Here is a 15,000-nt window from a genome sequence, read left to right as displayed (position 1 = left end):
AGTTAGTATATTATATACAAGTTAAGGGCTGTGGGAGTACAGCTCCCTTGTCTGGGATTGTAGGAGGAAGTAAAGCTCTCAAGTAACAAAAGTGCTTTGGTATTTTGCTTTGAAATTTCTCCAACTGTAACAGGAGGCTATATGCTTTTATTCTGTGACTGAAAAAGTTTTGCTGAGGTTTCCTTTCAATGGTTTGTATAGTTGACATGACAGCATTAATGGAACGTGCAGAAATATAAAAGCACCTCAACTATTTTTTTAACAAAAAACATCTTTATTAAATTATCGCATATGACATAGGCACAGTTGTAACCATGCATCATAGACACCACTGAAATAACTATAGTTGCAAATATCATACATTACTTATAATTCAACCAGTCATTGTCAGTTAAGCATTAAACAGTTCATTCAAATCCTGCCTTCTTTTAAACTTTGTTCCATCTCTGCATATATTGTTCCCACAACTCCCATTTTTCCTATGTTATCTGCTCCTTCCCTTTTCTAAAGATCCCAATTCCAGTTGTTTTATGTCTGTTACTATACTCACTACTTCTAGTAAAGTTGGCTTAGACTATGATCTCTATCTTCTAGTAATTTCATTTTTCACAGCCGCCATAAAAGCACCTCAACTATTCATACTATATTCATTTACATTTATAACAGACACACACACACAAACACGTGCGCACGTGTGCACACACACACACACACACACACACACACACACACACACACACACACACACACACACACACACACACACAAATGCACACACAAACACGCGTGCACACACACATACACACACACAGGCAATACTCAGCATCCCCATCATGCAAATAGACACGTACACTTAACTTCAATGACAGACAAAACAGCAAATGAGGGACTCTTATTCCCCTACTAGTCCAACTCATATCTTCAGAATGGCTCTGCAGTTGCAAAGTGCAAATATTAATGATGTGTGTGGTGTTATGTGCATGACTGTAATAGTGCAGTTTCTTTATTACTTTGTGAACCTCACTCAAAAGCTTGCATGATGCCATATGTTACCTCACTTGCCTCCTGTACAGCCCTCACAGTCAATTACATTTACTTATTTATTTGCACTTTGCTGACCAGGTTAATTCCACTACATCAATGGCCTCCTTTCAGGGGGGACCTGAGTTGGTATTCATACTGACTTCAGGAAATTTGGCCAGGGCATCAGCAACTCTTATTTTCAATAACTGCCATGGGACCTTTTACATCCATCTAAGCTACCACCAACTCAAACAGATGCAGCCACAGTTTAACGTGTCATCTGAAGCCACTGTAGCTCTGACATCATCACATTTGATGTCATGTGTTGATGGACATCATCAGACAAGCTGGTGTTGATTGATACTGTGTGATGATGAGTGATGATGTAACTAGCATCCCAGTGAGTGTAAAGAAAGGTGGAAAATAAATCGGGATTTAAATAAAGTGGCCAACTAGGATTTCGGGGCACTTTGTTAGTTTGATGTACGCTAGCATAGCACTCTTTAATGCAAGCACTAATGACTGCAATGTGTATAATACGCAGCTTGCACAAGTCTTTATGTGACTATGTATACTATTTATGAATCCCCAGCTCACGTGTTAACAATGCAGATAGGTACAGTAATATTAGGGCCATGTCTCTAGTCTTTGAAAAGTTAAACTGCTATGGTTGCCATTAGTGAAACATTGAAAGTAATTTACAGTAGATTCATATTATTTTTAGTGTTAGGGTGTTTAACTGTGGTTTTGTTTCACTGTAATGACTTTTTGCATGGGGCTGAAGGGAATGAGTTTTAAGTTGGGTGGGGATCAAATGAGGTTTGGGATGTGGTGTTGTAGTCAGTGCTGTGGTATCAACTTTGTGGAAAACCTTGAAGGAATTTTTGCTACCTTGGATTTCTCATATTCTTTCTTATGATAGGATTTTACTGTATTTTATAGTATTAATTTTTGCTCCCTGTTTATTATTTTCAGTTGTTTTAATGCTGTTTACTGGTACTAAGTGGCTGAAAAAAAATAGAGAACAGACAGAATCAGCAGATGAAATCCAACAATATGCTAAATTTAACCTAAAATCATTGCTTGGTTTAAAAAAAAATCTTAAGGGTTCCATCCTAAACAAATGGTCAGGTATCTACCACACATGAATGATGCTGCTGTTACTTGTTTGTGACTTCTCACATTCTCATACTCACCTAGGCAAGGTTCAAGGAAAGTTTAAAAAGGTTATTTTCCCCATCTCTCTCTCTGGATTCTGCCATCTTTCCATAATAAGTATTATTACATGCTTTCTTCTGTTATTAGCTTTTTATTATCATCATGACTTAAAGTCCTCATTAACTTGCTTAGTATTATGCAATATTTTTGCATATGTTCATGCCTTTTTACCACTCGGGTGACTTACCCACTTCCCTGTGATTGTACTGAAGCACTTGTTTTGGCTGCTCTTCTTGCACTGCACTGCATGTTTTTTTCTTCACTTCCATGACACATTTTTAGAGAGGGATAATGGCAATTTTTTCAGCTTATGTTCATGTGCTTAACGCTAAAGTAGATGTCTGTACAGCAGCTCAGTATAGTTTTGCTCAGTATTTTACATAATCCAAGTTCTTATAATCTGTTTATCAGTCATGGTACTACAGAGGCATTTATCAGCATCCAAAATGTCTCTATTTTCACTCACTCACTCACTCACTCACTCACTCACTCACTCACTCACTCACTCACTCACTCAATACATTCATCTACGTACAAATATAAGACACTGATGAACATAAACATAAATACGGCTATATATTAGATACAGATACCTGTTTTGATATAAATGGTTGTACATATCATTAATGGTAAAGTCTGTTGCTATTTTTATAATGAATCACAACATTTGGTAAGCACTAGTCCACAAAAGGTTATGCAGACTTGATATCTGCCTACCCATATTGTTAATCATTAGATTTAATATTTTTCTTTGTCTAATGGGTCTCTTAAAAATGAGTATGGGCTGCAGGGGGACCTTGCCACCATAAAAAAAAAAAATCTATGTACTAACCATAACGTTCCATCTGTGTTGTCTATTTTCATTCTTCCTCAACAATTGGCTTTGGATCCAATCCTTGGAATGAATCGGTCATTTTCAGCTCGTGGCTGCTAGCAAACTCTTGAGCTCCTCCATTACCCATAATGCTCTATCCTCTAATATACTTCAGATCATGTTTGCTGGCTTACAGCATCAAAAGATGTATTAGCATTCTGATACAGGAATCCATATCTGAAGCTCAACATAAAAAACAGTGGTTCCCTTAGTACGGCTCGCTCTTCCAGAAGTCATTAGTTCAAAGGAAAGGGGTTGGTGGGAGGGGAGTTGAGGAAGAATGAAAATGAACAACACAGACGGAATGTTATGGTGAGTACATAACTTTTTTATCTGATGTTGTCAATTTTCATTCATTCCTCAACAATTGGGACAGCGTCCTCATCTACCTGAAATCCTGGGAAGACTCTAAGGAAGGATATTACTGAGCACAGTTGAGCTGAAAGCTGCTCTTCCCCTCGAGACCAGATCCAATTTGTAATGAGTAATAAAGGTATGAGGATTAGCCCAAGTATCTATCGCACATATATCATCCATGAAAGCCCTGGATAAGAATACTGACGATGTTGCCATGGACCTTGTTGAATGGGCTCTTGAAGGTTTTGGTACGGAAAGGCCCAATTTGTTACAGACAAAGGATATACAATCAATCAGCCACCCAGTTAAGGTTACTTTTGTAACTGGCTTGCCTAATTTGGAATCTGCAACGGAGACAAATAATTGAGCTGTTTTTCTGAAGTCCTTTGTTCTATGTAAGTAAAAACATAACTGTCTGCGAACATCCAGTAAGTGCAACATATATTCACCTTTGTTTGTAAAATTTGGAAAGAAAACTGGCAGATTAATGAACTGACTGATGTTGGATTCTGACAGCACCTTAGGAAGGAAGGAAGGATTTGTTCGTAATGTCACCCTATAACTATGAAACATCAAGTAAAGAGGTTTAGAAGACAATGCTTAATGTTCTGACAGTCTTCTAGCAGAGGTAATGGATACCAAAAATACAGTTTTCCAGGTCAAAATCTTTAGATCTCATTTTGCTGCTGGTTCAAAAAGGGAATGAACTAAGGCCTGTAGTACTAAATTTAAGTCCCATGGCGGAGTTGGATCCAAATAAGGAAGTCTCAAAAAAGGGTAACTTTCAAAAGGCCTTACAAAGTTTTGATGAAGCCAAAGTGGAGTTTTCAATTCCCATATGAAAATTAGAGATAGCAGCTAGTTGTGCTCTAATAATTGGGTATAGCTAGCTCCTTCATTGAAAAATATTGCTAAAAATTCAAGGACACTATGCACTGGTGCTGAAGAAGGGTCAATATGTTTCTGTTGTGCCCAAAAAACAAATCTTTTCCATTTACTTCTGTAAAGTTTTCTTATGGAGGCTTTGTGAGAAGACAAAAGTATATGATGGACAGGGGAGGGGAGTATATGACAGACAGAGGAAGAGAACATATGTTGTCTGACTATTAACGGAAGTGGAGAAACCATGCAGTCAGCTTTAGGTTTGAGATATCCGGGTGAGTCATGTCTGTCGGTTGAGACAGAAGGACTGGAATTGGATCTAGGATCCAAGGTGGACAGACTAGATGAGGCCAAAGAAAGGGGAGCTAAATTTGTACAGGCTGGCAAAAGATGACTTTGCTCTTCAACCAGAAGGTTTTCTGTAGAAATTTGGGGATTAACAGAATTGGGGGATATGCACAGAGGACACTGGTGGGCCAACTGTGTAGTACTGCATCTCTCAGTGATTCTCCCAGTGAGGGGGGGGGGGCTAGGCCAAAGAAGCTGCAGCACTTGTTGTTTAGGGGAGATGCAAAGAGGCCACAGCAAGGCTGGCCCCACTGGCGAAATATCATTTCTACCACTTTCATGTTGAGAGACCACTAGTTAGGTAGTAGAATGGACCTGCTCAACTTGTCTCCTATCATGTTAGATTTCCCTGGAATGTGCATTGCTATCAGAAATGGTTTGGATGAGATCACCCACTGCCACACTCTGAGAGCTTCTCGGCACAAGGGGTAAGACCTGTTTCGTCCTTGTTTACTGATGTACCAAACCACTGACATATTGTCTGTCTGAATCACAATGGTCCCAAAAGGGAGAGAGTCTTGGAAGGCCTGCAATGCTAACAATATTGCTCTCATTTTCAGAACATTGATATACATATTTGCCTCTATGGAAGACCATGTTCCTTGGACTGTTTTCCCCAGAAAGTGCCCCCCCAAACTGGGAAGCGTCTGTGGTCAATAGGCCTTGGGTTGAGGAAGAATGAAGTGACGGCTTTGTATAACCTGGTCTGACTCTACCACCAAAGGTATCTTTTGCATGTTTGGGTAATTCTTATCTAAGCGGACATGGGCTGATGAAGAACAGACCATTGAGTTGCTAAAATGCATTGAAGAATTCTCATGTGATATCTTGCTAGGGGAACTACAACTATAGCCACAGACTTTGATCCCAAGGCTTGTAGGATCAATCGGGCTGAGACTGCGGAGTTGCAAATTATCTTCCTGACCTGGAATCTGATAGGCTGTACTCTTGACAGAGGAAGAGAAGCTGTCACGGATACTGTGTTGAAAAGGGGTCCTATGAACTCCAATGTCTGAGATGGTTCTGACTGAGATTTGTTGTCATTTATAGTGATCCCTAGATGGGAGCACAGCTGGAGTACCTAGTCTTGAGCTCTTCTTAACAGATGCTTGGTAAGGGCGGTAAGGACTAATGAGCCAGTTGTCCAAGTATAGAAATACCTGGAATACCTTGCAGTCTCAAGTGAGCTGCTACTACTGCCATGTATTTGGTGAACACCCTGGGGCTGTGGTGGGGCCAAAGGGCAGTGCTCTGAACTGGTAATAACTGGCTCCTTGCCAGAAGTGTAAATACCTTGTGGATTGTCTAATGAAGGTCTACTGAGCACATCCAGTTGTCCTTGCACAAAAAGGGCAGAATGGACTGAACCATGACCATTCGAACTTTGTGTGCTGAACTGATTTGTTAAGACTGCTGAGATCCAAAATCAGTCTCCATTCCCCTGTTTTTCTTTTTTTTTTTTTTGGCACTACAAATAATCTTGAGTAAGTACCAGATTCTATGGGGTCTGGTGAGACCACTCGGATGACTCTTTTTTTCTAGCAGCTTTTGTAATTCTAGTGCTGCTGCTTTCCTCTGACTGAGTGGAACATCAGGAAATTTGCAAAGAGGTGGAAGTGACAGGGAAAGGGGAATTATATAACCTCTGGAAATAATACTTTGCACCCACATATCTTTTGTAAGGTATGGCCAGGCTCTCTCATGCAGGGATAAATGATCCCCAACTGCCTCCAGAGGTGGACAATTGAGCCTCCTTTCAGAAGTGCTGGTAAGGTCTGTCAGAGAAGGAATCTCTAGACACTGGGTTCTGCGGGCCTCCTCTGCCACGTGGGTGGCATCTTCCATTTGAGTTGTCAGCTCTGCCCCTGCAGGAACTATCTCCAAGGGGATCTTGGAAAGAACCCTGGGACTTTTTGAGCCACATTTTTTACCTCCTCATTGATTCCTGAAAAAGGTCCTTAGAGGTTTTGAATAACATACTCCCATTGCAGACAGGGTCTTTCCACCTTGCTCACACCTAGAGAGTGTGTCCTTTACTTTAAGGCCAAACAAATAGCTTCTGTCAAAAGGTGCATTGATGAAAGAGAACTTGAAGGTCTCCACAAAGTCACACAAGCGCATCCAGGCATGCTTCCTAATGGAAATGCCTGAACCTGTTGCCTTGACATGCCTTCAGCCACATGTGAGATAATCCTCATGGATGAGTTAGTGATCAATAGTAGGATAGCCAACTGTGAGGCCACAGAAGACTGAGCCTCAGAAGTACTGGTCCAAGACAGAGATTCTGAAAGTTATTTAATCAGATCCCTCTGTAATCTTTTGAAGTGTGTCAAATAATTCAGCGATATGTGTGCAAAAGCATACATACACTTAACCAAAACTGTCCAACGTCCTTGACTCCCAGTTGGAGGGATGGACAGAAGAACTCTGCTCCGCGAGTTCTTTCTTGGTGGCCACCACTACGACCATGGCATCTACGGGTACTCCCTTGCTCCAAAATTCCCTTCCTACAAGTGGTGCCAAAATCTTTTCTGGTCAATTGAGGATTGGCTCAACTGTGTCAGATTCCTTCCACACCTGCCTAGAGATTAAGTCAATGAGTTTGTCAGCAGGTGGACTCAGCCAGAAGGAAGGTGGGCCAGACAAAAAGTCTTCCAGGAATACCTAAGCTTTTTGGGAAGGGTTATTGGTAGACCAACCACCCCTCTGCTTAAGGATCTCTATGATGTCTCCAAATGAGATGTCTTTAGGTGGAGATCCTGGGGACCTTTTCCTGTCACTGAAATCAGTATTGTCAGTGACGGACCCCTGAGGGGAGTCCAAGTATCGGAAATAATAGTAATACCCTGCTGGGTAGCCTGGAGACTTTGTGCTGGCTGTCCCTGTGGAGTAGAATGATGGGTCTCAAGGCACAGAGACATACAGGATCCAGAGGAGAGATCCAAGGGAGGAGGAACTGTCTTGTCCTGCAGAGGCAGAGAACACTCTCTTCACCATTTCAAAGGCAGAATGATCCAGGTAGAAAGAAGTCAACGGAGCTGAGAAGCCATGCTTCCAACCCAGTGGCTTCCCCTGCCCAGAAGGTAATCCACCTGAGGTACAGGTTAGAGCAAAGCTATCAACTGCTGAAGTTCTGAGGGGCAGGGACAGCTGTGACAGCTTCGGAGTCAAAGCTAATGCCTCAGAACCAACAGGGACACTTCAGCTCTGAGAATCATCTGGCTTTGAAACACTTGGAGCCGGTGCCATCAGAGAAAGCCTCAGTACCAAAGAAACTATAATCTTTGGATCCGATCCAGATGGTCCCGGGAGTCTCAGATCCAAGAGCTCTGAAATGACAGGTCGGACAGGAGAAGGAGCCGAGATCTGTGGACTTCCTGACTGGAAGGGGTAGGAGCTGGAAGAACTCCCATCTGAATGAGTGCTGAGAGAAACTTCCTCATAATTACATCCATATCAACTGTGGTCAGACTTGGAAGAATGAGATGATGTCATAGAGGGGGACCTGGAGTGCTGGTGGGATTCCAAATAAGGAGACGGTACCCCAGAGGGTACCGGATATATGTTGGGGGGGGGTAACAGGTCCTAGGTAATGACTTTGGATCTGACAGGATAGGATCTGAAGAAGTCAATTTACTTTCCGATGCTGGCTTGAGGAAAGGAATGGGCTTCGGATCTGATTTATTATGTTTCTTTCTTAGGAGGTTCCATCATCAGATCTGAGGATGGAGTTGCAGATCCAGATGGACCCAAATGATTTCCAGAAAGCTCTTTTTGCTTAAGTTTGGGAGGTTGAGCCCCAAATACAGCTTCCGAGAAGGAGGAGGGTAACAAGCCTTTTAGAATTAGCTTGTTTTTCCTGTCAGCGATGGCCTGAGCATTAAATGACTTGCAAATGTTGCAATCCATTTAAAGATGTTCTGGGCCTACGCAATACATGCATAAAGCATGGGCATCTGAAAGCGGTAATTTGTGAGCACATTTCTGACATTTTTTTAAAACCCAAAGGTTTTTCAGACATATTAATAACAAAAATCAGGAAATGAACAAAATAACTTTTGTTTTATACTCAGTAAAGAAAAAGAGCTAGAGAGAGAGAAAGACAGACAGAGTTACCAACAATGGTATAAAGAATATACTCAATGGGTAGAAAAGGGGAAGAAAGGTTTACCAACAATGGTAATAAGAAATACACAAACGTTCAGGAAAGGGAGGTAAAGCAGAAACTACAATAAGACAAGTAATACACGAAAAAGTATATAGATATAAAGGTATAAATATAATAAAATTCAAGTTATCTCTGAAATAACTAACACTAAGCTCAAGAGCTCACAGTGACAACGTATGAATGTGAAAGCAGCAAATGAGGTCTGAGGTATATTAGGGAATAGAGCACTATGGGTAAGGGAGGAGCTCGAGGGTCTGCTAGTGACCACAAGCTGAAAATAAAAAACAAGTCAAATCCGAGGATTGGATCTGAACCCAATTGTTGAGGAATGAATGAAAACTGACATCAGATCTCGTCTTTTTAAATGTAGGGGTGAAGGATGCTTGTCCCTGAAAAATCTATTGCTTTAAATGTAATATCCTTGATTTCAATGAACTATCACATTCTGAGTTTGTTTTGATGAACTCCCAGTTAGTTAGTTCATTGTTTCATAGTGGACACCCCCTCCTAATGCCTGGTTAAACAATATCTTTGCATGAGCCAAAAAAAAAAAAACTCCTAGTCAGACCTATGTCTTACACAAGGAAGCCCAAAAGTCAGAAAATGCAGTGAATACAAAATTACAGGAAACTGCTTTTGTATTTTTAGGATCTTACACTTGTAGAACAATATTAAACATGTAACTCAGAAGACCAAATTTTACACCACAATGTGGACAGAAACATTTACTTCTTTGGTAACTAAAGAGTACTTACATTTTGGAACTTTCTGAATGGCACAAACTGGACAATATCCCTAATAGCTGGTTCTCCTGTTGGTGATCTAAGGACACTATTATCCCCATCCAGGAATTCCATGGCACTGAAGTCTGCTGCTCCAACTCCAACAATGATAATGGACATTGGAAGCTTGGAAGCATTAACAATGGCACTTCTGGTTTCATCAAGGTCTGTAATCACTCCATCAGTGATTATCAACAAGATATAATATTGCTGTAAAATTAAACATATCAGAATGAGATAAAAGGAAACACCATACATAATAAACTAATCCAAGGAAAGGGCTAAATGCTTACATTCCAAATGTCTTTGATAAGCACCAGACTTGGTGCAACTGACTTAGCAGCACTTCACAAGTAACAGAAATAGTACTTTGTTCATTTCACAATGATGTTAAAATATGAGCACGTTTTGAAAAATGACAATATAATTGATTAACTGCACTTAAGAATAATCTTTTTTTATCAGAATAATACAGTAAGTGATTTAAGTTAAGGCATATTAGATGTCTTATTATTTTTAAGTGAGATGTAACATTAATCTGTCTTTTTGGAATGGATTTTGTATGTTTTTCCCAAATGCAACTGCAAGTCACACTGGCACAGAGTAATTTTGCAATGTGCTCATGGCATCATTGTATAATTCTGCATGACAACAATGTAGCCATTTAGCAGAGAAAATGTCTGTGCTATTATCTGTCAGAAGGACAAAAAGTACAAAATAGAACATCCTGGCACTTCTTAGAATAAGCTAACTGTCCTGTACCTAAACAAAAAGTCCTAAATGTACTTCAAAAAAGTGAGAAAGAAATTTCAACACAGTACTAAACCAGCTGCAGTTTTTGAAAGGGAAGATGATGTTTAAAGGAACAATAGCACAAAAATTCAATGAAGATTAATAGCTAAGAAGAGCAAAGCTAGGCTTATGTGTCAAGGTAAGATGGAATGTGATAAACTGGGGTTTTAAGTAGGAAATGAAATAATAAATCAGTAAATGTCAAGAAAGAATTCTGAGGTCCTAGAAGACAGTTATTGGGAATTGGGAGCAAACAATGAAAGAAACTCAGACAAGTGAGGGATGGTATCAATATTAAGATAATGCTACATATTAATATATAAATATATTAGCAGTACGATGCCTCCTCAGGAAGTAGAGCACTGACTTATGTTTCTGAACTTGCAATGAAACAATAAATACAATGTAGTTACTTCTGATTGGCACCTCAGCTACTTCCTTGTCCAGAAGACTATGCTTCTGTGGGCTATGAGCTTGAACGTTTGCATTAGGTTCAGTAGCTGACTGCTTCTATACTGCAATAGTCTCAGTACTGCTCAAGCATCTGTACTGAACATCTCAGGGACTGGTTTGGACAAATGTTTGAATACTGGGACTCTGTATGTATTCAACATTACCAAGCTAATTATTCCTTATTTTTGCTGATGCTAACACATAACTTTGTACAGGGGCTGGATGAATTCCTTTTACTGTGTCAAGCATTACACAAACATCTTTGCTGACAATAATTATTTGCTTTAAAAAAAAACAGCTTGTATTGTTTGCATTTGAGGCAGGGAACTACAGCTGAAGCCTGCTTTGTCTTGACTTATGCTAATTTAACAACAAGACAATCTGAATTGGAAGCATATATATCTGTATCAATTAACTGGTTTTGAAATAATGATTTTTTATTTATTACAACAGCAAAAGACCAGGTCTTAAATTATAACTTTTTGAATATATGCAGAACAATAGGTTTGGATTTAAGTTTGTTAGTCAAATGGTTAAAAAGCAGATCGTATTTTTGGATGTTGTTCTTTATGTGGATGAATTTAATAACATCTATGCTAAGGCAGGAAGGAAAAAAACAGCATATCAAATCAAAAAATGTTCTCAATTACAATAGTGACCATCCAAAATGTATGTGAAATTCCCTGCCATAAGGGCAAATGATGACAGCAAAACTTCTTTGTGCAAAGTCTCAGGATTTTCTTGATGAGGTTAAGTACATTATTATAAAATTATATGGTAGGGGTTATACTAAGGATATTTTGTTTAACTCCATTTTAAAACTATGTGGAAATTAGACAAATATTAACACATATATGGGAACTTTGAGAAGTGGGGTTTTGTTACAAAACACATTTGAAAATAAACATAAGAATAAAAATTACATCAAGGGACCATCTGTGTATTTATATTTTTAACATATAAAATGACTGATGCTGTGAAAAAGAATTGGCATATTTTATTAATGAAGAGTTATGATCGATTTTACTTAACTCCCTGCAATTTTGTTATAGAAAAGGCAACAGCATGGGAGATAGGATAATACATGGCAATTCTGGGGAATGACAATAACTGCCCAAGTTAGAAATGGCAGTTACAGATGTGGGGGATGTGAAACATGCATATACTTGAATGGTTGGAATGTACATTAAATGGACAAAAGTCTGAAATTAAACAATGTCTAATGTGTACATCTGAGGGAGTAATTTATGTGTTACTGTATCCATGTAATAAGGTCTATGCAGGTGAAACAAAACAGGCAATAAAGAAAAAAGATTCAGAACATGTAAATGACATAAGAAATGAATGATTAGTTAGTCCAGTAGTTGGACATTTTCAGGACCTTAAGCCTGATGTAACTGAACTTAATTTTATGATTTTGCTCAAACATCCATCAAATTTAAGAGATGATGTTAAGCCTTGGTTATCATTTAAGGAAAGTTGGGTGATGACAATTCTATTACATTTCTCCTTGAAGGCTGAAGGGCCGAGGTGCTAGATAAAAAACGTTTAAGCAAACAATTGCATGTATTAACATATTTGTTGCTTTTTTCTTGTGGCTCAGTTTTATACTTATTGTTTATATCTGAGTATACAGTCTAGTCAGACTTGACAGAAAGACTTGAATTTATACCTTGAATAACATAACATACATGGTGATCTGAACACATAACTGTTAAATTAAGTGTCTTAAAATTATATTGGCAAAACACTGCAGTCTGCACCATTATACAGTTTAAATGCATTTCCCACACCTTTAATCCACAGCTTCTCTGACCAGTAATTAGCTTTGCTATCCTTAGCAGCTTAAACTGAATGCACACTCATTCTACAGGTTCATTGTATCTGGATGCTCTACTGTTTGTTGCCCACATACTTGACTGATGCTCAGAACATTGAACTGAATAGACTGATGGTGTTCCACCATGGCAGCCAGACTTGAATAAAAGCGAGAAGGTGAGTGCCCTACCAGCACAAAAAATGTATGCTATGTTTTGCAGACTTGACAGTGTTGTTTTTGTTACTTACCTCCCTAGGTCTCCATATTTTACAGGTCAAATAACTGCAAGTTAATCAAACAAGATAGGATGTATTCAAAGAGGATCCAATGTATGCACCAACATTGTGTGATGCATGCATGGTATTAAATGTATGCAGCTCAAATGCATCAACAAAAAATTCAGCTTCACGTCACTATTTGTCTCTATAATACCTTGCTACAGCACTTTAGCCAGTTTCTTACAGACTCTTCTCATACTATGTCATATACGTACATTGATTTGAAGACTATACACAGTCAAGAACAGCAAATGAAAAGGACAACATAAAGACCTGCTTAACAAAGATGGGAAATTCACTCCTACTCATGTTACTCCCTACCTTTTAACTTTAGCTCGCCTAAAAATAATGATAAACACTGATATTAAGGGAAACATGTTGTATCTCATCCTGCATGGTTACAAACTTGATCAATTACAGACGCAGAACCATTTTTAAGTGCAGTGAGTAGGAACATGGTTCAGGATTGGCTGGGAGAGAAATGGTTAGAAATGGTAACACTGAATGACCATCCCAAAGGTCAGACTTCACATAGAATAAATATGAAGTGTTCACATTTTTAAGTGTTTACTTTATCAGACAGGAATATTCAAAGCAGACCAACATAAAAAGCTATCTGTGGAACAGTTTCAGATGTCTGGGACCTATGAATAGGGGCAAACTCCCCTATTAACCAAGTTATATTTTATACACAACTGTTGACCAGGATAAAACTCAGGCAAGCACTCTTCATTCCCACTCTTCTTATAAACAGGTTAAGTTAAACTGTGAGAAATATTTAGCTGTTGCTGTTAACTACATTTCTATTACCACACTATATTACAGACGACACTTTAATTTTACTTGCCAAAAGGTGCAGTACTATTACAATGTGATGCAGAGTGCGTGGGGAGCTGACAGAAAAAAGGATGCATAATAATCTATCGTGTGTGTGTGTGTGTGTGTGTGTGTGTGTGTGTGTGTGTGTGTGTGTGTGTGTGTGTGCGCGTGGATATATATATATATATATATATATATATATATATATATATATATATATATATATGGTTTCACTTCAGAATCCTGAAATATCACAATCCTTCATAATCTGGAACACAAAATCCTGAAAACTCAAAATCCTGAATCACAAAATACTGAAAATACACAGGACACAAAGAATGAGAATATTCCAGTACAAGGACACAGACAAACACATGCAAGACAAAGGATAGCAGTTTTCACTGCACCCCCCTCACCCCCTACTAATTAAATATATAAACTCCAAGACTGCACACTACAGAAAAAAATGGCAAACATGCCATCGCATGTGTTCATGACTGCCTGTTGCAACCTTAGTACCATTTCCTTTTAACTTGCTATAAAACATAACTCATGACAGTGTAGTGAAGTGCAATCTTGGAGTTGATATATTTAAGTAACATGGGGGTGCAAGGGGCTTGCCACCCTGCTTATATTTGGTGGAATGTAATCTGGTTTGTTATGGTTTGTGTTCTCTATAGTCAGTACATGTATCCTGTGTGTTTTCAGTCTTTTGGGATTCAGGATTTTGAGTTTTCAGGATTTTGGGCTTCCAGATTACGAAGTTTTATGAAATTCAAGATTATGACATTTCAGGATTCTGAAGTGAAACCAAGTATATGATACACACACACACACACACACACACACACACATATATGTATATATATATATATATATATATATATATATATATATATATATATATGTGTGTGTGTGTATGGATCGTGGACTTATGCATGAATGTGCAAAGTCCCGAATCCATAATCACTGAACATATATTAACGAAAGCGCTTTCGCCCCCCTGCACCCTCCCCACTTTAATATTCTCACTCCAAGACCGCACTACAGTAAGGAAAAGGGAATTTTCCCTTATCTACACCATAGTGCGGTTTCGCAAACAGGCATACTTACGCGAAAGTGCTTCTTCAGTGAAAAGCACTTCCGCGCAAGTATACCAAACCGAAATTAGTTTTGGGGATTTTGTC

General features: G+C 38.9%; 1 protein-coding gene across 1 annotated transcript in view; it reads right to left on the bottom strand.

Moving 5' to 3' along the window:
- Positions 1–15,000, bottom strand: part of LOC122796644 (copine-3-like) — a 1,024,312-nt gene that overhangs the window by 70,430 nt on the left and 938,882 nt on the right. Inside the window, 1 exon segment of the mRNA XM_044065281.1 lies at positions 9,626–9,862. Within this exon segment, the coding sequence (XP_043921216.1) occupies positions 9,626–9,862 (237 nt within the window).

This window comes from Protopterus annectens, chromosome 3.part0 (assembly GCF_019279795.1).
Source record: "Protopterus annectens isolate FY-2018-M chromosome 3.part0, PAN1.0, whole genome shotgun sequence".
NCBI classification, from domain to species: Eukaryota; Metazoa; Chordata; order Ceratodontiformes; family Protopteridae; genus Protopterus; species Protopterus annectens.
Note: the sequence above shows the minus strand (reverse complement) of the source record. Positions and strands in the feature narration are given on the sequence as shown.